Raw genomic sequence first — 25912 nt, forward strand, 5'->3', positions numbered from 1 at the left:
TACCGGGCTTTTTCCCTCCACCCTCTGAAGTTGGGTCTGATTTTGGGGTGGTTTTTTTTTTTTTTTTTTTTTTTTTTGGTGTATGTGCCAGTGAGTGAGCAGTAGGAGGGGTCCTGTTTTCCTCCCCCCCTCCCCCTGGACAAGACCAGGAACAGGTGCTTCCTTGCAGGGGTCCGTAGGGAAAAGGGGCGCTTTAGGCAACTTGTCTCCATCAGTGCCCAGCTCCGGCTCCCACTCCCGCACCTCCTTCCTCCTGTCACCTGCCCGAGGGAGGGCCTCCGGTCCAGCCAGAGCAGCGGCAACCTGTCTTCTCCTTTTCCCACAGGAAGCTGCACAGCGGGATGAAGACGTACGGGTGTGAGCTCTGCGGAAAGCGGTTCCTGGATAGTTTGCGACTGAGAATGCACTTACTGGCTCACTCAGGTAGGCACGGATGCCTCGACGGCCCCTCCCCGCACAGCCAGCCCCCTCCTGCCCTCTCTCCTCCACTCAGGATATGGACGTCCCGCCGGGCCTTGCTCCACCTTGTCCCGTGGGTGCTCCCTCCAGGTTCATGGAGCAGAAAGTCCATCCTGCCGCTGTGCTCCACCTCCCAAAGCAGAATGCGGCCTCATTAGCAAAACAGTTGTGGAATTAGGTTCTCGCTCTCTAATGAATCTGACTATTGGGTTCACATTATACAGGAGCCTTTAATTAAATAGATATAGAAAGGTTGGAACACAAAGCTAGTTACGCCGTGCTGTGTTTTGCAAGTTAATTTTACCCAGTTCCAGTGGGGTCGCCTAGGCGGCGGTCGGCAATTTTTCTCGTGTTTGGGCAACGCTGCTCTGCCCCATTCGGTTTAAAAAGGGGAGAAGCCCTGACTCAGGGGGGCTGGGTGTTCATGGTGCGAGGAAGGACACAGCAGCCCCCCCTGGTGCTGCTGGAGGCCCAGGGTCACCCCTTCAGTTGCAGAGCCCGGCCCCACCCCGCCCCGCCCCGGTCCCCTGCCCGGCCTGTGCACGCTTCCTTCTCGTTCCCTGCCTTCAGCTTCGGCAGTTCATTTTGGGGGAGAGGAAAGGACTACCTTCTTATCTGGTCTTGCTCTCCCCTCGTAACAGCTGTCAGCGTCTGCTGGTTCCTCCCCAGATTGCTTCGGCGCCTGGCCCCCAGCAGCTTAGCCTCTGTGAAATGAGCATGGGCTTTGGGTTGGGCAGATGAAGGTTCCATCTTGTCTGTGATGTGTGCTAACTGTGGGACCTTGGGCAGATCGGCCTTCTGAGCCCCAGTTTCCACATCTGTAAATGCAGGTGTTGCTCACTCGTATACTTCCTTTCAGTATGAGGTGGTGGAAGGTATGTGGAAGGCATCTGTAGCTCGCTCCCTGGCATACAGTCGCTGTGTAACGAATGGCGATTGCTTCTGCTTCCACCTTCCTCTTTGCCCCAGCTGTGATGTCACCTGGGCGTGTTCCTCTCAGTCACCTGGGCGTGTTCCTCTCAGCGTACTCCAGAGCTCCGGTCGGTGGCGGGCTGCGGTCTGTCCTCACTCCGTCTCCCGCCCGGACAGTCGTGTAGGTGCCGCGTGGTGGTTTCAGTGCCTCGGCTCACTGCCTTGCCTGAAGGGCCCTCACCCCTTCTCGCTTCCTGCTCTTCCCTCTCCCACATCCAGGGGTCGGGCCACACCCAGGGGGCTGTCTGTCTTGGCATGTCCCCTCCGTCCGCCTGTCTTTGTGTGTCCCCTTCCTCCTTCCCGTCCGGCCTTTCCACCCCACACCTGGCTCCCTGACCATCCTCGTGCCGCCTGCCTGTCCCATGCTGGCCGGCATCCCCAGTCCAGGTGTCCCCGCACTCAGCGTCTGCTCGGCACTCATGACTCCTTTTGTTCTGTTTCTATTACTTGCATCGTCTATCTTCTTGCTTCCCGTCAGCGTTTCATGCTGTTCAGGGTTCAGTGTGGGTTTCATGAGCTGTCTGCCAGCAAGGCTGTTCTACCTCTGGGTTTGCTCTACCTGCAAACCCCTCGCTCCCTCTGCGTGGAATAACCGTCCCCGTCTTCCCAGACCTTCCAGGTCCCTTCTGCAAGGCGTCCTTGCCTCCTCCCACCGCCAGCAGGACAGTTGTGCCTTCTTCTGGGCGACATGTCTTTATCTGGAGCGTCTTTGGGCACATTCTTCCTTCTTCAGATTGTGGCTATTTGTGGACTTGCCTTGTCTCTTCTCCTTGGGAGTCAGGGTTAGGAATTTGTGCACCTACCTCCTGACCATGGGCCCGTGGGTGGGAGATGTCAGCTCTGTGAGCCTCCCTGTCCTCATCTGCCAGGTGAGGATTCGCCTGCCTCGGAGAGGCTGCGGCTCACATCAGATTCTTAGCGCTGTGCCTGGCGCATGGCAGGTGCTCAGCGTAGGTAGCCTGCCTTTCCCCCCGCTTCTCTAGCAGACGGTAAGCTGCTTGGAGACAGTTCTGTCCCACAGACCTCTCACCCTTCGCAGGGATGCCTTGAAAATAAAAAGCAACGAGGGCTTAGTGAGTGAGGCAAGACCACTTCCTAAATTGTGAAACGGTGACGGCAGAGACCTGGCGTTGCGGGGGCTGGGCTGGGGGTGCCAGGCGTTCTCTCCCCCAGATCCTGGCGGCCCTCGCTGGGTCTCCCATCTCCTGGCTCCTGCTCTAGTTGCTGGATAACAGAACCGTGTGATGTTTAGAGGAGATGTGCAAGATGTTCCTGCTGCGCTGTGTTGAAGGCTCCATGCTGGAAGCTGACAGCAAGCATGTTCCCTGAGGGGCTGCAGTGCAGACCCATTTTGCAGAAGATGCCCCAGGGCTGGGGTTCCAGAACCCTGGGGACTGGTTTTTTAAAGGGGCAGGTCATGGAGAAGCGAGTCTGGGGCCCGGGTGGGGTCGCGGTGTCCTGGCTTCCCCTGAATGTCATTGCTGTCTCTTGCACAGGCACATTCCTGTTGTTGTCTCCTGCTCAGCAGAGCAGAACAGCATGCCCTCCCTCGCTCCCTCTCCTGCTCTGCGTGCTAGCGGTCCCCACCCCCTCTTGGCTAGCATGGGGGTGTTTGTTATTGTAGCTCTGGCACTGGGCCAGGCCTGGCTGGGAGCCAGCCTTGTGGGTACAGTGTGTACAGTGAGTGCTGAGCCAAGTTTGTCATCATACACGATTAATTTTTTTTTTTTTTCTAATCGGGAAGGGGTGGGGTGAAGAAGGAGGCAAGGAAAGAGTTTCTCCCATGCTTGAGACGAGCCCACATTGAATCTGCAGAGCTGTTATTTGTGAAGGCTGATGGCTCTGGCTTGTTTATCCCTCAGCGTTTCCCCCTTTCTCTCCTCTCCTCTCCATTTCCTTAGCCTCGGAAATCAGCCTGTGTGAGTCTGTCAGTGACTAGACTGCTAAATTTACATTCCTAAATCAGTTTTCATTGTGTGGAAATTGACAATTTGTTTAATTAGAAGTTTGCCCTGTAGGAGGCCCTTCCTAGAGACAATTCTTTCTTCCTCTTTCTCTCTCTTCCACTCTCCTCCTTTTTTTCTTTTCTGAGACCCTCAATGGTAGTAGTGAATGTTCAGTTTAATTGAAGCTTTGGTTTCGATTTGAGTGTGTTAACTAGTCAAGTGTTTACAAGATGTACCTGATGATAACAATAAGTTTAAATTAACCAACATTAACCTCACTCATTAACTAATGAGACTGATCTGGCGAGGCCCCGAATTCTCAGAGACAGTTTGGGGGCTCCAGGAGGGTTTGAGGACTGGGAAAGAGGCTGGGGCCCGAAGAGTGGCCACCCCCAGGCTTTGCGGAGCTGGTCCTCCTACAGCATGAACCTTGGGTACGGGATGGTGGCAGTGCGCAGGGAGGAGCCCAGCCCCTTGGGGTTCCAGGGTCACTCCGCAGTCCCCTTCCTCACACGTGGCTGCCCCACGGCTGCGGGAGCGGTAGGGGTGGATGCTGTCTCTTTGGCGCGCCTTGTTCTCACTTGAGAGGTGATTCCTAGCTCTGGGGTGTCCATGCGGAGCCACAGCCTCGGGCGGTAACTCCAGTTGGTTCTGCGATTCGCGAGCGTATGGCTTCCTGTTGGGTAATATCTCCCACAGCTTGGCTTACCATCCTGGTGGATTACAAGTGAGCACACCCAGAACTGCCGGCCCCTATTTTTGACTTGGCTGTGTACTATTTAGAGGTTTGCGTGTTTCTGTGGCCTGCTTGTATTCTGGGAGTGCCCTTCGTTTTTGGAGCCAGCGGACATTTACTTAGCAAATGTACTTGACCCTGGAGAAGCCACAGCACCCCTGCCCTCAGGGAACTTCCGTCCAGTAGGAGAGATGTTTGGCTATAGGTGGGGAAAGAAGGTAGCGTGTGCAAAGGAAGAGTTCTGGGCGGCATTCAGAGGCGGAGGGGTTCTAGGGTGGTAGAACTTAATGGATGGTGAGAAGGGGATTCTGAAAGGAGCTGGTAGGGGAAGGCCAGCTCACCCAGAGTGATACGCCTGTAGTTGGGGTGTAGGCTGTGTGGTGGGGGTGGGAGAAGGAAGGGATAGGGCAAGGTTGTGGAGGGCCTTGAGTAGCCCAAACGATATGCATATACCTGCATCCCTGGAAAGCCACTGAAAGACTGAATAAGGGATTAAGCCGCCCCCCTCCCCCCGCCCCGGAATAGAAAGGACTGTGGGCTTTTTGATGTAGACTAGGCACGAGTATAGGATTTATAAGAGCCCATGGAGAAATGGCATGACTGGCAGGCTATCTGGGGGCATGGCTGGAGTAGAGAGAGGCTGGTGCCTCTTGCACTGGTGAGGGGCACACACCTGCCTGAGAGCCCAGTGCCCCCAGGGCCTGCTCCCTGTGCCCACTCCTCTGTGCCCCTCTCTGGGCACCGTAAGCAGCCATGGCCATTGAGAAATCTCCCTTGATACCCCCTTCCCATAGTCAGAGGCACCGGGACAGAAGAATATGGAGTTGGGTGATGATTGTCTGATGCCCGCTGCAGTGTGGGGTGGGGTGGCCAGGGCACATCACCTGGGGCCTGGGTCATCCATCTGGCAGGAAGGGGCAGGAGGGGTTGGGGCCAAAACCCAGATTGCTTTCCCCTGTTCTGATCAGAAGGAAAATTACAAAAGGTTAAAGATGTGTGGACTGCACTTGTTCCCTTTTTTCTTGTTTTTGGAACACGTAGATTTGGGGTTCAGGGTTGTTCTTCCCAAAGTCAAGGAAGGTGTGTGTGTGTGCGGGGGGGGGGGGGGGGGCAGAACAGCTGGAGGAGTCCCTGGGACTGCGCGGGTGAGGAGATGAACTGGGAGAAGCCCCTTAGGGTGCACAGGAGGCTCTCAGGACCTGCAGCTTCTCTCTCATTCACCTCTTCGCCCAGACGAGGTGTCTCCTGAGAGCGAGATTGGGGGCTGTCCAGGCAGGCCCTCTGTCCAGTGACTGTCCCTGCTCCCTCTGGTTAGCTTTCCCCTCAGGGCAGAGCCAGGAGGGAGCCAGGAGGGACCTTCCTCAGGCCCTTTCACTCCCCCGCACGCCTTCAGGGGGCACGATGGGGGGCTGGGCATGATGGAGAAGGCCAGTGGCTCAGAGCCCCCACCGCCTCCCCTTTGTTCCGTGTGGATGCCAGGTGTGGCGAGGGGACACGGGCGAGGAGAAGCCACTCTCCTGGGCTCGCATGGAGCGCTCTCCCTCTCCCCTCCCTGCTTTGACTTTGGCCCGCTTCCCGAACTTTTTCCCAGAGCGGTGTCGTCACTGGCCTGCCGGCAGGTCTGGATGTTCTGCCAGCATTCCAGAGAGTTTATGATCGCTTGCAGATGTGCCTCCAAGAACACACTGTACCCAGAGCAGAAATTAATGCAGGCTTGACTGCTGTCCAAGCCCATCCACGGGAGAGGAGAAGGAAAACAAAAACTGTTTAATGCTGTTTATAAATTATACACTGGCTGATGAAAAATACATTCTCCCCCCTCCCCCCACCCTGCTCGCCGCCCCCACCCCTCCCTCCGCAGTCTCTGCCTCCAGAACCTAAATGGAGACCAGGAGGCCGCGGTTTTGCTTTTTCGCTCCTGTTCTGGCTCGGATCCGGACCCCTGCTGCTGGTGCACAGCCAGGGTAGTTTTCCCCTTTACCTGATGAAATACACTGATTTTTCCAGCCCAGATGGGATGGTGCTGGTTTTGTTATCTGGGTTTTTATTTTTTTAACTTTTCTTTCTTGGCCAGGGGTTTTGTTTACAGCAAGGGACAGGTTCTGTGCCGGTGCGGGGTGTGATGCCCACCCAGGGTAGAAGGCGCCCCTCCCCCGCCTCTCTGCTGGAGGTGTGTGCCCCCCCCCCACCCCCCGCCCTGAAGATTCCACTCCCGTCAGGCCAGCTGAGCAGAGAAAGTTTGGAAAGTTCATGGCAGGTCATTGTATTAAACAGTGTTTCCATCACTTCCCTCCTACCCCTTCCCATACAACCCCTGTGTGAAGAGGGGGTTCACATAGCCCCCCCCCCGGCCCAATACACGTCTCTACCTCCATCTGGTGCCCTAGCAGGGGTTTGGGAAGCTCGTTGCCTCGGCCCCTCTGGATCCCAGCCTTTCCCCCTACACTCAAGTCCCCCATCCCCATTTATTCTATAAATTCGTTTCCGCATTATGTCTATCCATTTACATGGCTCTTGTGTTTTTTAATACTGCTAATGTTTATCATTTGCCCAACAGGCTCGACAGATTTTGCTTCCTGTAGAGCATCGAGGCTTTAGAGCCCCCTCGTTGCTAAGTAGCAGTCTCCCTGTACTGTAATGGGCTGATTTCGTATTCTGTTCAGCGCTGGATCTTATTTTTGTATGCAAGACAAAGTGTTTTGATGGAGGACGATTGCGGCGGTGTCTGGAGGCTGTTTGGAGTTTTATGGGCTGTACAGTACACTGTGTGCTCTCTGAACAGAACACAGGCTGTTGAATTTTGGATTGGATTTGTCATTTTCCCCCCTCGGAGAGGAGCCTGTCTCTCTGATAGAACATTACTTTAAGGGTGGAGGGAAGAAAGTGGAAATTATGTAATAACCTTCTCTTCTCTCTGTCTCCCTTCCTCTCTGTTTCTCTGTGTGTCTTCCTCTGTGTGTGTGCGCGCCTCTCTCCTCCTTTGATTCGTCTATCCTCACCCCCTGTCATTCCACCATATGATTTTGTGGAGCTGGATGATGACATTATTATCAGGAAATGATTGGCTCTAGAGAAATTGGCTCCGTGTAGCTGCTGCTTCTTCTCCTCTCTCTCCTTTCCTCTGCACTGGCCTCCCCATCCTCCCCAGTTCTGGCCGCTTTGCTGCTCTTGTGTTTTCTGAGGCTCTAGGTGGGGATGTTTGTGTGGGACCCGCCCAAAGGCAGGTCATTTTCTTACCTCCAGGGCCTTTCACCTTCCTTTTGCTTCCCAGACATGCACCCACCACGACTCTCTGCTGGTCATCCTCTTCTCTCCTCAGCCCGCGTGCGCCGGCCCCCTGACCGGGCCGTGCCTGGGCCCCAGTGTGCAGGGCTGTGCCCCAGAGACCAGATCCAGCCACCCACGGGCCGCCGCGCTGCCGGCGGGCTGTCATCCTCAGTACCCTCTGGGCTCTGTGGTGGCAGGGGCTCAGTTTTCAGCTTTGTCCTTCTCTCCTGTCACCTACCCCAGCTCTTCGCCCCTGTCCTTCGCCCCTGTCTGGTGAACCTCGGCCTTTTCTTACGCCCCTGTGTGTTTCCCACTGTCCTGCTTAGGTCTTCATGTGTCTTAGTCTCCATCGTCACGGTTGGTCTTCTCCCCTCTCACCCCTCTCAAACTCTCCTCTGGGAAGTTGGGTGGGATTGGGATGGGGAATGAAATGTCAGAAGGCCCGGGGGGGGGCGGGGCACTGTTGAGCAAACACCCCGAGAGCTCGCAGCACCTGCGGCCTGTGTGCCCTGTCCCCTGCCTCTCGGGGACCAGAGCGGGGCTCCCTGGCTTGGCTCTAGGTCCCTAGTTAAGTTGAGCTGAATGTGTGGTCATGTGGATGAGCAGGATTCAGGTTTGCAAGGTCCTATCGGCCTTTGCTACTAAAAAACACGTCTTGTGGCGCTTGTTCGAGGAGGTCTATCCCGAGCAGAGTGCCGAGCCTGCTGGCACCACGTGCTTTCTTCACCTTCACATGCCACGCCTGGCACAGCGCCTGGCACACAGAGGCTCTTCGGTACGTTTTTGTTGACTAAGTGAGTACCCTTTACTGAAGTGTTTGCGCTCTGGGCACATCATACTGTGGTTGGCTCAGAGACTTACACAATTTCGGGTGCCCTCTCTCAAGAAAGAAGATGGCTATCCGGCGTCAGAGCCCCTCCCAGGAAGTGGGCTGGTGTAAGGGCGGGGCCTGAACCCCAATGGGATACCTTCAGGGAGAACAGGCCTTTGTGAGCCACCTGAGGAGCCGCCAGTGCAGGCCCCACAGCTGCAGCAACCGAGTGGGGAGTCCAGGCTAAGGATGTGGTGGGGCATCTGCTCACGGCAGGGCCCTCAGAGTGTGGGGCAGGCCCGTTCACAGGCCTCAGGCCTGCTTTCTACCGGGGCCAGGACAAGCCACCCGCTGTGGGAGACTCCGAGTGGATCTGGAAGCCTGTGTCTTACGCACTCTTCTCAGCAAAGCTGGCTGGTACCGGTAGACCCGAGGCCCCCTCTACCTCAGAGCCACCGGTGGATAGAGACACATGGCAGCATCTGGGCCTCCACACTGGCCTTCAGTGGCTCTCCATGAGCCGACTCAACAGCCACCCCTCTCCTAGGTGCTCCCCTGGCCTGGCTCTGTGGGCAGTCGCGTTGTGTCTGATGGGGGCAGAGCACTGGTCTCCTGGTGTGTGCACGCGCGCACGTGTGTGCATGTGTGTGTGCACGTGGTTGCGTGCATGTGTCTTGGAGAGGAGCCCTGAGAGCGAGGAGTCCTGGAGGTGGTGGGAAGTATGCATAGACTTCTAAGGGTCTGTTCTTCGGAGCTTCCAGACTCAGACTCATCCGTTAATGAGTCAGCGGAGGAAGCAGGATCGGACACTTCTTTGGGAAGGACGCTACTTCCTCCCTGAAGGTGCAGAAAAGCTGAGATTTATGTTCCTGGAACTGAGGGGCGGCCGTGTGAGTGCGAGTGCATGTTGGTGTATGCAGGCATGAGGAAAAGAGATTGTGAAGAAGCGTTTACATGAAGTACTCAGAATTGTTCCTTGTGGTAATGGCCCCGCACAGACCATTACCTTGCAGATTTAAAACTAAATGAGCTCATCATATCTAGCGACTTCCACCGACATTCATGCTTGATTGCAAAGCCCATGTTACCTTTGAATTTCAGCTTCATTGTTATTAATTCTCAGATATTGGAGGTGCAATTCCCCTTATTGGATTCGACCATGAACATGTTGATTTTTGTGTGATGGATGGGAATGTTTTCAACAGGACCCCACAGAAGAACCTTTTCATTTTAAAAATAGCCCCCTGACCTCTGGGGCTGTGCCTGGAGCTCCCGGGGAGTCCAGTGCGCGGAGGTGGACACAGGTTGACTCTGGAGGGGGCTGCAGTTTTGCATTTTTTAATTTAGTGATTTGAGTTTCCCATGAATGATCCTGTGTTCTGTGCAGTACTCTGCGTTTTCATAGCTGTCTCTTCCACTTTGGGTAAAGGAAGGGAGGGAAGAAATAGCAGCAGCAGCATTCTGTGGGCAAAGGAAGAAAACAAGAGAATGGGGCAGAGAACAGGCTAAATTTAAAATTGTAATTGGCTGACTTCCACTGGCTTGCGGGTGTTTTAATGACTCATAATAACTTCATTTAAAACCAGCTGAGCAGAAAATAGATTGGAGAGGAGCCTCGGGCCATTATGGATTTGTTTTTTTTGACAAGCTCGGTTTTCAGCAGCCAGGAAGGCTCTCGCTCGCTCCGAGAGGCTTGGCTGTGCTCGCTCCCCCTCTCTCTGGGGTTGGTGGTCTGCCCGGGAGAGGTTGTATAGAAACCAGGGCTGCTTTTTTTCACCCCACCCCCTTTTTCAAACCGATTATAAATAGATGCCTTGAGGTATTATTTTAGCATCAGTACGATTTTTTTTTATTTTACTTTTGATGTGGTAAATGGAACATAAATAAAATTGTTTTTGAAATTACTGAATTAATTAGCTAGTAAAGCAACTACGACGCATACCATACATTTTCTTTGCTTGTTGCCCTCATTCATTTTTCGGGGCGTTTCCCATTTTTCCCAGAGTCCTCCTCCTCTGCCCCACCAGCCCCGCTTCCTCCCAGTGTGGACCGGACCCTTTGAATGCCGGCCTCTTTTATCCGATCTGTAGGACTTGGACAGGATTGGTTCTGCCCAGCTACCCCGTCAGCTCGAGGAAGCACGAGTTCGGGGAACTGCCAGGAAAGGTGCCTCTAGTCGGTCTAAGTAGATCCCGCCTGATTCCCATGCTAGGGCGGGCGCCAGCCCGCGAGGGCTCTTTTTCTCTTTTTAAAGTCGGCCGGCTCACCATGGATGCGTCTGTCTGGGCAGAAAAAGAGGCCGCCCCCAGCTGATGGCTCATAGCCATTTATCTACCTGCTCTTACGGCACCTGTCACCTCCTTTGTGTCATGGCTGTTTATTTGCTTGTCCTTTTTCGCCTGCTAGGTCTAAGGAGAACACGTGACTTATTCCCACCTCCCCCATAATAGAGTAACCTGCAAGGTGGTTATAACTCAGTCGTTTTTTGAATAAACTAGTGGATGAGTGGGTGAGTGGTGGATAGGCGCCTGGTAGGGACTAGCCCCGAAGCGCTCCCCTGCTTCGTTCCAGCCCCGGGCGTCAGCAGTCCGCTGAGAAGACCAGGCTCAGAGGCAGGGTCTTACTGGCAGCGTGCTCCGGTGCGTCCCCACAGCCTAGCACAGAGCAGGCTCTCGGGGAATATCTGCGGAAGGAATGAAGGGCTCGGGGTGGACAGCAGGGATAGGGAAGGAGGGAGGTGCCCTTACATTTACCGGATGCCTCCTGTGTTCCAGGCACGGTGCTTGGCGCTCCGCATGTCTGAACTAACCTAATCTGACATTGACCTTAGGAGGCAGATACGCTGATTTCATTTTGCAGGTGAGGACACTGGACTTAAGGAATTGAAGCTTCCTTAAGCTCATAGCCAGGGCTCTCTGCCCCCACACTCTTGCTTGTCTGGTATGCCATACTGCTGAACCTGGCCCGAATGCTTGCTCTTCCTAATGGAGAGAGAACTGATGTCTCAGAGACTGGGGAGCTGAGGGAGGGAGAACTGAGAAGGTCCTGGGGCGGGTGGGGCAGCACAGCACTCGGCTGATGCTCAGGGCATTGCCCCTGGGCCCCCAGGAGCAGGAACATACGTTTTAGCCTCTCCTGCTCCGCCCGAGTCCCAGGGGCTCACTTACCGCTCAGTCGTGGTCATTGTGCACCCCTCCGCCTTATAGGGCTCTGGGAGCTTTGCTTGAGGGTCTGTGGGTGAGTGTTTGGCCCTCTCACCCTGGCAAGAGCTTGGCTGTGTCCTTTCCCCACTCCTGCTCCCCACCATTGTCCCTGAGAGAGGGGGGGCAGGACCAGATGCTGCCCGTGGTTCCTCCTGCCTGGTGACCCAGCTGGGTGCTCTGCTCCGGGGGGAAGGGGTGTCTGTGGTGCTGAGTCAAGAGGGAAAGGGAGACAGGGAAGCATCGATCAGACCGTCAAACCTCAGAGGGAAGGTAGGGGAGGGTGGGGGTAAGGGAGAGAGATCAACCAAAGGACTTGTACGCATGCATATGAGCCTAACCAGTGGTCACGGACAACAGGGGGGTGGGGGGCATGTGTGGGGAGGGGTGTGGGATGGGAATGGGGGATGAGGACAAATATGTGATACCTTAATCAATAAAGAAATTTTAAAAAATGAGACAGATTTAAGGGTGCAGGCCCTCTGAAAGTAAATTGTCATTGACAATAAAAAAAAAAAAAAAGAGGAAAAGGGTCTGCCGTGTCCCAGGAATGTGGGCGCTGGGACGACTTGGATTGTCACTAGCTCCCAAGACTTCCAGTGCCTCTGAGTGGGACACGTCAGAAGGATCGTGGCCTTCCTGACCTTGTGGATGCTGTCCAGTGAAGGTGGGCCACTTGGTGTGAGGCTCACATGTCTGTTCTCCAACAACCGCGTCTTCCCAGAGAAGTGCTGGGATGCTGGAGCCTTCTCTGGGGACCAAGTCATCCACCAAATGGGAGCAGATGGGGAAGGTCAGGCAGCAGAGCAGCCTCGATGACTGTTCTGGGTCACTCCATGGCTCTCTTGGGGGAAAACTGTCCATGAATGAATTCATCAGTTCGCAGCTATGAACTGAGGGCCAGTGGCAGGCAAAGCCAGGCAGGACAGACGGGCTGCGGCCAGCCAGGGCCCTCGCCTGCCGGGGGCTGTGGTCAGGTTGAGCGGGTGATGTGAGCCCCCAGTGAGGGGAGAAACAGGCCAGGCTGGGTGAACTCACCATCCTCAGGGGAAGGAGTGAGCGCAGCAGGGTTCACAGGAAAGAGGAACTTCCGGGGCGGGTGATGAGGCCCGGGAGCTTCGTGGGATTTTGATAAGCTCTTCCCGGCCAGAATGTCCAGGTGGGGCTTTGTGGTGGGAAAGGGCCCACGCGGAGCCCAGTGTCTGAGTCCTCAGCTCTAGGAGGTCCGATCCTCCTTGCCTGCAGGTTCAGAAACACTGCCTAAGCGTGAGCAGCGGCCCGCAGCTGGCCCTTCCCTGTGAGCTGTCCGCGAGACCAACAGTTGTGAAAGTGAGGCTTAAAATTGGATGTAGATCCAGAGTATTAGCCTTTCTCATCCTGACTCGATGAACCCCAAGATATGTCATGAATGCTCAGGGCTCCCCGAAGCCAGGTTGAGGGAAGCGCCTTGGTGAGGCTGAGGCCTGGGACTTGGCTGTTCTGGAGGGAAATGGAGGGGCAGGAGGGCTGACACACCCAGGGCCCCGGCCCATGTTCTTGGACCACACGAATGGAGCCCCTGGGTCTGTCTTTCATGAAGGACCTTCCCTGTAGGTGGGAAGCCAGGGAGAGGGTTGGGTGCTTCCGTAGTTAGGGCTCCCTTCCTGGACTCTCCTTGATTCAACCTGACAAGGACGCGTCTTGTAGTCTTTTCCCCTATAGTTAACATGCTCCCCCCCCACCCCCCCCCCCCCACACACACACACAAACACACTTTGATTGGGATTCTTTCACTTGCCAGGGAAGAGAAAAAAGAAAGTAAGTCCTACACTTTTCATTAGGTAGTTGGAATAAGAAGTCTTCTGGGGTAGTTGGATGAAACCTCCGCAGCTCTTACTATTACAAGCTAATTGAGCACCGCGAGCTCATTGGCGGCTGCAATGAACATTTTGCTGGAGTAATTATGCAAGGCCGCCGTCGTTTGCAGTAACAAGGTAACTCCAGGTACAGAGAGAACTCCCTGAAACTCTGGATTTGCTGGCGACTTCCTCAGTTGTCTCGTTAATATGAGCCCAGGACAAAGGCCCAGAGACCAGGCGAGGCTGCTGTCCATGAGGGCCTTCTGCCTGAACAGCCCAGATCCCCTGCTCCCTCTGTTAGGGCCTGATGGGAACCGCCCAGCCATCTGGGAGAGCCCTGCTGGACTGCGTTTGCATTGATTGAGATTTGGAATCCAGAGTCAGACGCCCTGGAATATAGGATGGAGGGACAGGTGCGGCCTTTGCAAGCCTGGGGACAATGACCAGGGGCAGGGAGACTTAGGCCAGTGTCATCATATTTGACCAACACGCTGAGAGCAAGGCCTGACCACAGGTAACAAGGCCAGAATCACCCGCTCTGTCTCCATTGGGATCTGCCTGTCCTGGGTGGGTGAGGCGTGGGCCTGAAAATGGGACCAGACAATTCCTGGGGCTCCTTTCTATCCCAGAGGATTCCTTATGGTGACACTCTCTTAAACATGCTATTCCAGAGGGTTCCTTATGGTGACACTCTCTTAAACATGCTATCCTCCTCCTTCCTCCCGCCCCCCCCCCCAAGCATATAATCAGGAGATGGGAGCCTGAACCTGCCATGGGGAGAGGGTCGGGGGGAAGTCCTGGGCTAAGTGGGCTGGGCAAGGGCTTCTCAGCGCCCTCTGGCAGGGCCCCTAGGGACTTGCCAAGCCAACGTGTCCTCTGGGTGGCCCTGCCTGGCCTCTGGCCTGCCGCCCGTCAGCATTGAATCATGCCTCTTGAGGACAGCATGTAACTGTGCTTCCAGATATAGCCCCAGGCCCGGGGGACAAGAGGAGTCATTGTCAGGGAGCACTCCATCTTCTGCCGCCTCACACCCCGCACAGCTTCCTTCCACACTGCCCTGCCCTGCACAGCCAGGACTCTGCTCTGAAACACACGGAGAGCTGGTTTTGGCCCTTTTATTTTTTAATCTTCTTCACCTCCCACTTTCATCTTCAAGACTCTGCCAGGCCATCTTCTACCTCCATCTCACAACTATAAAAGTTTGTCACAGTCAGAGGCTGGATGCATTGAGGCGGGAATGTGGTGTTTGGTTAAATGGTAAAATTAGCTAGGGAAGTTAATGAGGCGTCCTGCCTCTGCCTTCCGCAGAGCGGGAGTTTATGAAGGTGCTCCGAGCACCGTCTCTGAGACGGGAGAGGACCAGAGGGCGTGGCCAGGCCTGAGGAAGAGCTCCGTGCAGGGGAGTCCGCAGGCCTGGGACCCGCTGTGGCCTGCTGCTTAGCTGGAAGGACCTGGGGAGTCATCCCCTCAGAGCTTCTGCTTTCAGCCTCCATCAGCCACTTGGAATCCATAGGAGCTCCCTCCCCAGGTCCAAGGACATCTCGAGGCTGCACGCAACTGGCCGTGGTTGGCCACGCGCGCCGCAAATTCCTCTTTTGTCTCATGTGTAAGGCTGAAGACACAAGGACCAAACTCTCTGCCTCAGAAGGCTTCCACGCAGAAGGAAGACCAAAGAGAACAATCACAACTGCAGTTAACACCTGCTGAGTGCCCACAGGTGCCAGCCGCTGTGCCCCACGGTCTCATTTGATCCCCACGAGACCTCTGTAAGGTTGGTGTTATTGTGTCCATTTGACAGATGAGGAAACTGAGTTTCCTTGGCCCAGATCCCTCAACGAGGAAGAGGCAGAGTTGGGCTGCCTGCCTCCAAAGCCCTTGGTCTTCGCCCCGAGGCAGAGTTGCTTCCATCCCTTTGCAGGCAGCCCCCTCTCTCCGCGGAGTTCAGGCAGAGCGCACACCTGCAGACACTCACCTGAAAGCTTTGGAAGTTCTGCCTCAGAGGTGCGTGCAGAAGACCTGCTCACGGGCTACTCTCTGCACACACCTGTTCTCAGGTCCCGTAATTACACCAGGCAAACCTTCCTGTTCCCGAACAGCTAGCCAATGTCATTTTAGTTGTTAGATGCACTTGAATAACGCTTAACATGGGAAAGTCTTTTGCTTGAGGTCAGCCAGAAAAGATCAGTTTTTTTGTTGTTTTTGTTTTGTTTTCCAAGGACAGGATGGTTCATGCTAAGAGTGGGCATTACACGTGACAGGCAGTATTTCTGTTTTGAAAAGTGTGGAGTCCTTAATGCTTCTGAAATTTGAGCCTGAAAATGTCAGTGCTGTAGTTGTAATGTAACACCTCAATTACGGTGCAGGGGTAGGAAAGAGAGGCCCTGAAACCTGCAAGGTTCTTTAGATCCGCAGCCTGAGCCACAATTACGGTTTCAGAAACACCAAAGGCAAGCCAATGAGTGTCATTTTTAACCAGTTTGAACATTTTACTACTTCCTAACATCAGAAGCGCCCAGGCTGCAGAGCCTGCTGCTTGTCCTCAATAAAGTGATTAAGCTGAATGGGTGTGGGGAGCATTATTGGGCTGAGAAGGGCTAAAAATAGAAATGCTGTTTTCAGAAAGCCACAGCAGGCCTGGAGCAGTCCGAAGCCTTGAGGTGCCACTGAGGAGGGGAGGGAGGGGGCAGTCCCCTGGGTCTGAGGGAGGTGGGGTGATGGGTCGATGTGACAGCGAGCCAGGTGACGGGTGTCTTTCACAGCTGTCATCAAGAATGGAGTGTCGGGGGAAGCTATGGATGGGTCACTTCTGCCTTAGTTTGAAGAAACCTCCAGGGTGTGTATATGTGTGTGTGTGTGTGTGTGTGTGTGTGTGTGTGTGTGTGTATTAATGAATTTAAAGTAACTGACAACGCAATAGACTAGGATGGACACCTCAGCCTAAAATTTACATATTCGCCCCAAAGTTACTATATTTACTTGCTGTTCTTGGGGAGAGGGGTCCAATTTGGGCAGTGGGTAAAAGCCAGTTATAAGGGGCATTTACAGAGAGAGGTGGGGAAGGGAAGAGACCCTCAGAGCCCGGTGAGCTTCTATTCTGCAAACCCATGGTTAGCTAGGACGCTCCAGGAGCGCGGAATAGGGGGACTTTTTGGTTAACTGAAGGTCAACCAAGAACCTTGTCTGTCTCAGTCTTTGTAGTCTGCTGTCATTCATCATTTTGAGGGTCCATTTTTTCTACTTTAAGTGAATACAGTTGATTGTTTTTTATGATAGATGCTTGCTTAGAAGTCAAAAGGAGAATGCTCAGGAGGAGAGTCAGTCATGGAAGGGTGTTCTTAATTGGGGTTTTGTTGTAAGTCAGTCTTTGTATGTGTGTGAGCAAAAAGAATTCATTGTATTTTGCTTCAGAAGTATATTTTTTCCAGTTTTATTGAGAAATAATTGACAAATGTCACTGTATAAGTTTAAGATAAGTTTAAGGCATACAGCAGGAGATATATATATATATATATATATATATATATATATATATATACTAGAGGCCCAGTGCATGATTTAATCATGCACCTGGTGCACCAGCGGGCTGGCTGTCCGCGGGTGCCCCAGGCCTTCCGAAAGCCTCCGGCGCTGCGGAGGCTTTCGAAAGGCCTTGCGCCGGAGCAGATAGCTGGCCAGGTCCCCCGCTTTGGCCTTTGATCGCGGGGGACCTGGCCGGCTGTCCGCGGGTGCCCCAGGCCTTCCGAAAGCCTCCGGCAGCCATGGCACAGACGCTGGCCCAATCAGCTACCCCGGCCACCCTGAGTCCCGCCCCCTGCGCCTCCTGCTGGCCCAATCGTGGGCGTAGCGGAGTGATGGTAATTTACATATTACCATTTTATTATGTAGGATATATATATATATATATATATATATATATATATACACTCACTTGAGAGGAAAAAAAGAGAGAGCAACGACAGACATTGATGTAAGAGAGAAACATCGATCCCGTATGCTCCCCAACCAGGAATCAAACCTACAACATTTCGGTGTATGGGACGATGCTCCAACCAGCTGAGCCACTAGCCAGGGCCAGCATGATGGTTTGATTTACATATGTTGCAAAATGATTATCACAACAGCTTCAGCTAACATCCGTCATCTCATATAGGTTCGATATAAAGAGATGGAAGAAGAAAATAAAATAAATTTCTTATTGTGCCAAGAACTCTCACCAACTTTCCTGTACACCATACAGCAGTGTTAACTGTAGTCATTATGTTGTACATGCCGTCCCTAGTACTTACCATATAACTGGGAATCTGTACCTTTGACCACCTTCCTCCAGTTTCCCCTTCGCCCACCCTCCGCCTCTGGTAACCACAAGTCTAAGCTCCTTTTCTACGAGATTCCACATAGAAGTGAGATCATACAGCATTTGTCTTTCTCTGCCTGACTTGCTTCACATGTCATAATGCCTTCAAGTTCCATCCATGTTGTCGAGAATGATAGGATTTTCTTATTTTTATGGCTGAATGGTTATTCCATTGTGTGTGTGTGTGTTCTGTGTGTGCATGTGTGTAAGTGTGTGTGTATGTGTGTAAGTGTGTGTGTGTACCACAGCCTCCTCACTTATCCACTCATTCACTGGCAGACACTTAGGCTGTTTCCATCTCTTGGCTGTGGTAAATAATGCTTCAGTGAACATGGGAGCGCAGATATCTTTCAAGTTAGTGCTTTTGTTCCCGTTGGATATATCGCCAGGAGTGGGAGCGCTGGGTCAGATAGTAGTTCTATTTTTAATTTTTTGAGGAACCTCCATACTGTTGTTCTCCATAGGGGCTGCACCAAGTTACAGTCCATCAATAGTGCCTAGGGAGGTCCCTTTCTCCACATCTGTGCCAGCATTTTTACCTCTTATCATTGTGATGATGGCCATTCTAACTGGCATGAGGTGATACCTCATTCTGGTTTTAATTTGCATTTCCATAATGACTAGTGATGTTGAACATCTTTTCATGTACTTGTGACCTTTCATATCTCTTCTTTGGAAAAATGTCCATTTAGATCCTTGGCCCATTTTTAAATTGGGTGTTTTTTTGTTGTTGTTTTGGCTACTGAGTTCTATGAGTTCTTTATATATTTTAGGTATTAATCCCTTATCAGAGCTATGGTGTGCAAATAATTTTTTTCATTCTGTAGGTTTTTTTTCACTTTGTTGCTGGTTTCTTTTGCTGTACAGAGGCTTTTTAGTTTGATGTAGTCCCAAGTGTTTGTTTATGATTTTTTTTTGCTTGTGCTTTAGGTGTCATATCAAAAAATTATTTCCAAGGCCCATGTCAAGGAGCTTTATTCCTGTTTTGTTTTGTTTTTACATGTTTCAGGTCTTACTTATTTTTAATACATTTTGAGTTAATTTTTGTGAATGGTGTAAGACAGGGGTCTGGTTTCATTTTTTTCACATGTGAATATTCAGTGATCTCAGCACCACTTATTGGCGAGTCTATGTCTTTTTTCCATTGAGTATTATTGGCTCCCTTGTCAAATCCTAGTTGACCATATATGCCTGGGTTTATTTCTGGGCTCTCAGTTCTGTTCCTATGATCTATTTGTCTTTTTGTGGAATGCAATGCCTCCTGTTTTGCTCTTTTTCAGAAATTCTTTGGCTATTCAGGGTCTTTTGTGGTCCATATAAATTTTAGGAGTGTTTTTTCCTACTTCTGTGAAAGTTGCCATTGGAATCTTGATAGGGATTGCATTGAATCTCTTTGGTAGTATTGACATTTTAGCAATATAATTCTTCCAATCCATGAACACAGGGTATCTTTTCATTTACTTGTGTCTTGAGTTTCTTTTGTCAGTGTTTCACAGTTTTTACAGGAGAGATCTTTCACCTCCTTGGTGAAATTTATGTCTAAGTATCTTACTGGTTTTATATGTCATCTGCAAATAGAGCCAGTTTTACTTCTTTCTTTCCATTTCTGATAGCCTTTATTTTTCTCTACTAATTGCTCTAGCTAGGGCTTCCAGTTCTATGTTGAATAGGAATGATGAGAGGGTGCCCTTGTCTTGTTTCTGATCTTATAAGGAAAGCTTTCAACCTTTCACTGTTGATGTGATATTAGCTTGGGCTTATCATATATGGCCTTTATTATGTTAAGATATGTTCTTTCTTTGCCTAATTTGTTAAGAGTTTTCATCATGAATGGATGTTGAATTTGTCAAATGCTCTTTCTGCATCTATTAAGATGATCATATGATTCTTTATTTGATGTATCAGATTGATTGATTTGTATATGTTGAATCATCCTTGCATCTCAGGAATAAATCTCACTTGATGATGGCGAATGATCCTTGTAATGTGCTGTGGTATTCAGTTTGTTATTATTTTATTGTGAAATTTTGCATCTGTATCATCAGGGATATTGGCCAGTAGTTTCTTTTCTAGTAGTGTCCTTTTCTGGCTTTGGTATCAGAATAGTGGCCTTGTAAAATGGGTTTTGGAATTTTTCGTCCTCTTCAAATATTTGGAAGTTTGATAAAGAGTGGTGTTAATTTTTCTTTAAATGTTTGGTAAAATTCACCAGTGAAACCATCTGGTCCTGGACTTTTCTTCATTGGGGGATTTTTTTTATTATTGATTCAATCCGCTTACAGTAATTGGTGTATTCAGATTTTCTATTTCTTCCTGATTCAATCTTGGTAAGTTGTATGTTCCTAAGAATTTTTTCATTTCTCCTAGGTTGTTCAACATGTTGGCATATAGTTACTTACAGTACCCTCTTATGATCACTTGCATTCCTGTGTTATCAGTTGTCATGTCTCCTCTTTCACTTATAATTTTGTTGATTTGAGTCTTCTCTCTTTTCTCCTTGGTCTAGCTAAGGGTTTTTCAATTTTGTTTATGTTCAAAGACCCAACTCTTAATTTGGTTAATCTTTTATATTCTGTATTTCATTTATTTCTGCTCTGATATTTATTACTGCCTTTCTTCTGCCAACTTTGGGCTTGTTTTTTTTTTCTAGCTCCTTCAGGCATAGAGTTAGGTTGTTTATTTGAGATCTTTCTTGTTTCTTAATATAGGCATGTATTGCTATGAATTTTTCTCTTAGAACTGCTTTTGCTGCATCCCATAATTTTGCTGCAATGTTGCTTTTCTATTTTTGTTTGTTCAAGAAACTTTGTTTTTCCTTCTAATTTCTTTTTTGATTCATTGGTTGTCCATAGGAGTGTTGTATAATTTCCATGTGTTCGTGAATTTTCCAGTTTTCCTTTTATTGTTTTCTAGTTTCATGCCATCATGGTCAGAGAAGATTCGTGGTATGATTTCAGTCTTGAATTTGTTGAGACTTGTTTTATGGCCTGACATAGGGTCTGTCTTAGAAAATATTGCGTGTGTGCTTGAGAAGAATGTGTATTCTGCTGTTGTTGGATAGAATGTTCTATTTATGTCTATTAGGTTAATTTGATCTATAGTGTTGTTCAGATCTGCTATTTACTTATTGATTCTCTGTTTGGATTATCTATCCACTGTTGAGAGTGATGTAAGTCCGTTTTGAAGATTGACTGTGTCTTTTCTTCTGTAAAGCCCTACATGTTTCCATGTCCTGGAACTCATTCCTCTCCATAACAGCTTTAGGTGGTAGGAAGTGGCTAGGAAAATGATGGCCAACTTACAGATGGATAAATGGAGGCCAATAAAGCAGGATTCTGGAAGACACCAAAGGGCACAGCAGAGCCAGATCTAGACCCTGTGCTGCTGGCTTCCAGTTCAGACCCTCTCTCATGGACAGTGATGCTATATTCCTGGACCAAGAGGCGAGAGTTCTGAATAGTGAAGTGCTCAGAGAAGAGGGCACACACTGAGGTGGGTGGCCTCAGGGCCTGGGGAATGATCCCCTAGCTCCAAGGAGTGAGCCCGAGAGTGGAGAAGAGCAGAGGACTCGGGCACACTGCCTCTGGGACCTTTTTCTACTCCCCTTACTATGAACTTGTTACTCTTTAACCTTTTATATAATTAAAGGGCCTTCTAGTTAGCTGGGCTTTCCCTGCTACCACCTGTTTAAGTTGGTTTCTTTACTGTTGACTCTTACTATCCATGACTCCTTGGACAAGTGAACCAAGCTTTTCCAAAAGCAATGTTCACATCTATAAAATGGGCACAACCTTAGAATTAAAGGGAGAATTAAATAGCATATCGTGTAGAAAGCAGTGCAGTTCTCATTTCATAATAAATGCTCAATACATACTATTAACACTCATGTTATTACTATCGATGCAGCAGCAGCAGCAGCATTGATCCTCATCACAGGGCAGCCCTGTGGGACCCCTAGGACCCTCGGAAGGGAAGCGTTAGGGTGCAGTTGCCAAGTGCCAGTTCCCATTGTAAGGCACCGTCACGTGCATGTGCGGCACCTCGTTTAAACCCCCGGCAACCTGTGGCCTCGTTTCTGAGTGAGTGCTGCTCCCTGGAGTTGTGCAACTTCCAAGTCCCACTTGGAGGATAGGAGAAATGTGTCATTACCTCTTTACAGGTGAGGAAGCCGAGGCTCAGAGAGGTCAGATTGCTCATGCTCTTGATGGAGCTGGTGGGTGTCTGAGCTGAAATCTTGGATCTGTTGGCATCAGAGCCCGGGATGGGCTTGACTGCGAGGCTCGTCTGCTGACAGAGCCCTGCCTCTTGCCAGCAGCCTGGCCTGGGTGTCTGGGATGGGGGCCGCGTGTGGCTTCCCGGGGGAGCTGGCAGAGGAGCTCCCGTCTGCTCCCAGCCAAAGGAACGGTCAACAGACGGCACGCCGACCCCTGCTCCCCGTTTCCAGGAGGTGCCCTGTCATCACACGTGCGACAGCATTGAGGCCCCTGAAACGCTTGGCTTCTGGTCACTTGTTGAAAAGTGATGTGGCTACTAGAATCGGGGGTCACTCTGTGAATTATATAAACGTCTAACCACCCTGCTGCACACCTGAAACTCACATAAAATTAGGTCCAATTAATTGAAAACTAACATTTAAAAACGAAAAAGAAATACGGTTACCGATGGTGATTCAACTTGAAAACAAAGTACACACACCCATGGTTGGAAGTGGAATTAAAGAGATGTGCTAGGAATAGGGAGAGAGCAGGAGGTTCTGAGAAGAGGGGAGGAGGGAATTGTCACTACAGGGACCCCAAAGAAATCCCAGTGTTGGGAGAAGATTTGGCACACTTTTGGTTAGTGAGCCGGGGCTGGGGGTGGAGGGTGGGGGGAGGCTCCTGCCAGGAGAAAGGGGGGCCCAGAGTGCAGGTAGGCTGAGGAAGGGCTGGCTCCCTCCCTCAGAAGATGCCTCGAGTGAAAACAATGGGCAAGTGGGTTGGGGGATGTTAGGGGCCAGGCAGTGGCAGACATGAGCTTGAAATGTGTGGGTGGGCAGGGTTTTGATTCTGGCCTTTCCCCCTCCTGCCCCGCCCCTCCCCGCCCAGCAGCCTGGTTTTGCTTTTCTCCATGTTCAATGTTCATGTGGGAGCCTCCGCCCCCCAATTCCAGGGAAGCCCTATGACAGAGAACTCTGAGGTGCTTGGGGAGAAAGGAGCAGGGAGAGTGAGGTGGAGAGGAGGAGGCCAGAGGCTCAGGTAACCAACAGCTTTGAGACTGCTACATGCTGAACCTCCACCTGAGAATCCCCAAGTTGGGACCTGGAGGAAGAGGACTGTTGGTGCCCACGGGTTGAGGGGATGTCCCACTAAATCATGGCCCTTTAACCTAGTCTCCTTTCAAATGCCAAGCACTACCTTTTTTAAACAAAGCAAAGCTGTGAAGAGATTGTCACCGCTCCCTGGAACTCAGGGTCAGCCTCCGCCTCAGGCTCCTGGGCTCAGCGCGGCTCATCTGGCTGAGGATCCCCAGCATCTGGACTCGCTGTTCCACTCTGCCTGCCTGAGAGGAATCCTGGCTGAACCAGGAGCCCAGCCTCCGAGGTCCAGCCAGCGCCTTCCCGTCACCCAGTTGTGAGCCCCTGAGCTCCTGTACAGCCACTGTTACTGTCTTTGTTGCCTGCTTCCAGCTTCTTCTTACACAACACCGTTCGTCTTTTCTTTAGTGTTGTCCCAACTTAAAACTTGTCATTTAGAGATGAAGAGATGAAGTGACTCAGCCAAGGCCACACACTCGGGCAGGGTCGGGGGTGGGGTGGGGGGCACTGAGCCCTGTGGTGCTTCAGGAACTCTTGGGTGCTCCTGAGCAACAGAGCCCTCCTTGAGCCAGGTATCCACCACCCTCCTCTGACGGTGACCCCTCTGTCATCCCGAACAGCTGAATAACACGGGCACAGGAGCCCTGGAGCGGGCACTCCTGCCTCCCTAGGCCGTTTACTCACTGCAGGGGGCCTTTCCCCAGGAACTGTGGGGCAGGGATATTATGGGCTGGAGTTCTTGAAGGCTCAGGCTGGAGGCTGGCCTTCTAGAGCTTATCAACTCGATGAAGTGAAATTACTTCATAGTCACTATTCAGGCGCCCAGTGTGTGCTGGGGACTTCATATAGGTTCTTGTTTAAACTGTCTGAGGATTCATAACCCCATTTTAAGGAGGGACGTGAGGCTACAAAGCTGGTGCCAGGGCCATATCGCCCGTGGCAGAAGCCCAAGCCGCTCTAGGACTTCCTCTCGGGGAGGTCTCCAAGTTGGCCAGAGTGTCTGGGAGCCAGCCGAGTCCATCGTGGCAGGGCTCATCCCATTGTAAGAGGTTTTGTTCCATGGCATTGATCACCACAGTGCCCTGATTAGCCAGTCACGGAAGTAGCTGGGGAAGAAATGGGTATAGGCAGTGGTCAGGAGACCCTCCAAATCAGTGTCAGACCTCAGGAAGATTTGTATGTTGTTCTCTCTCTCTGCCTTTACTGTTTTTATTGATTTCAGAGAAAGGAAGGGAGAGGGAGAGAGAGATAGAAACATCAATCGCTGCCTCCTGCATGCCCCCTACTGGGGATGAAGCCTGAAACCCGGGCATGCGCCCTGACTGGGAATCAAACTGGCAGCCTCCTGCTGCCTGAGGCGACACCCAACCACCTGAGCCACACTGGCTGGGCTGTATGTTGTTGTTTTCACTGCAACAAACTCACCATCCTACTTGTATTGTATCTAACATAATTCACCTTAGGTAGGTTTATACTCATCTCAGCAGGAGGAGGATAATGCCATCAGAACTTGGCCATGAGTGTTGGGTGCTGGCTGGAGAGGTGTCATGTCTTTGATCTCCTCCCAGGGCAGGGTGAGCGGGCCCGTCTTTGCTTGTGCATTGTTGGTTTGTGGACAGGCGTCTTGGAGATGCCAGTTGTCAGTGTCATCTGCCTTTCTTGATCTTCCACGCCCTGGAGAAAACCTGCCGAAGACGTGTCCAGCATGTGGGTGGCTTTCCTCCCCTCCTTTTCCCTTTGTGCTTTGGCTGGGGTGGTAAGAATATTTTACATGCTGTGTTTGTTGCATGCATTTATGGCCATGAGGGTCTCAGGCATCGGCATTGGGGAAAGAGTAATGGTAATGATGATCTTCATGACAACTAGCACTTACTGTGCAGTACTGCGTGCTGGGCGCGGTGGTAAGGACTTTACATGTGCTATTGAAATTCATCATTACTCAACTCTGGGAGGTACCTACTGTGTGCCGGTTTTACAGGTGAAGAAAGGCCCAGAGAAGAGAATTCGCTTGCTCAGGGCGGTAGTAGAAATGGTAGACCCAGGGCCTGATCCCAGGTTTGTTTGAGTGAAGGATTCGCAGCTTCCTGCGTGCGGCTGGAGAGGGCGCGCTGGCCGGGCCGTGTCCCCGAGCCTATTGGGTTACTGCTGGTGCTGGCAGTGGGAACAGAGGAGCCGCCCAAGGCTCTCCGGGCTGAGAACTGAGTGCAGGAATAAGGGACAAGGTGGACCTCTGCTTTCTCTGTGGGACAGGAGAGCAGGACCCCAGGATCCCAGGGAAAGCCAGCGGCCCCAGGGCAGCACGGAACCTCCTGGTAGAACGAGCGTTATTAGGGGGTAAGAAATGTTCTCTCACGCTAGAGCTGCCTCGGTGTTGTCTTTTGATCCTTTCCAAGGGCTTATCTTCTATAGAATGGACATTCCGCCCAGGGTCAGGTGTCCAGCCACTTACCAGTTCCCCGATGGGAATGTGATTCTAGAGATCTGAAACCCTGCCGCCTGCCGCCCGGTGACTCCCTATCTCTGCTGCCCGGCCGAGCCCGCCCAGGCGGCTTTCTCAGTCCTGCCTCTGAGGAGGCCCTGCACCTGAGCGCCTTCACCCTCCGTCCCGCAGCGAGGCCAGGCGCAGGCCTGTCTCCCACTCTGTTGTCATCCATGTCCTGGGCCCATCGACAGGGCCTGCTGCTTTCCACTCAGCCCTCCTCTGCCCGCCTGCCTCCCTCCTCCCTGTCCCCCGAATGTGTGTACCTTATGGAGGCTCTGGTTCCGAATCAGTTTTTGTTTGGCTGATACAGGAGAGTGTCAGGGAGAGCATGCCTCCCAGCTCCTCCCGGGGCACGCGTCTCCCCGCGTGAAAGAACACGCAGTGCCGGCCTCGCTGGAGCTGGCAGCCAGCGTGTGTTCTGTCTGATAAGAGGTACTGTAAATAAAACTGTACGCCACGGCCCGCCGCCGAGTGCCCGGCTCTGTACTCATTGTTCTGACAGCTTATGCTTTTTTTGGGCCTGCTGTTTTGGTACACTCTGTACTTCCTTATGT

General features: G+C 51.7%; 1 protein-coding gene across 2 annotated transcripts in view; it reads left to right on the forward strand.

Annotated features, from left to right (window-relative positions):
- ZBTB16 (zinc finger and BTB domain containing 16) overlaps positions 1 to 25912 on the forward strand; it is a 188154-nt gene that overhangs the window by 93204 nt on the left and 69038 nt on the right. For both annotated transcript variants that reach the window (XM_079787439.1, XM_079787440.1), the window contains exon 3: positions 326 to 423. In XM_079787439.1, coding sequence (XP_079643565.1) covers positions 326 to 423 — 98 coding nt within the window. The remainder of the gene's footprint in view (positions 1 to 325; positions 424 to 25912) is intronic.

This window comes from Cnephaeus nilssonii (genome assembly GCF_951640355.1).
Source record: "Cnephaeus nilssonii genome assembly, chromosome: 13".
In the NCBI taxonomy this organism is placed as follows: Eukaryota; Metazoa; Chordata; class Mammalia; order Chiroptera; family Vespertilionidae; genus Cnephaeus; species Cnephaeus nilssonii.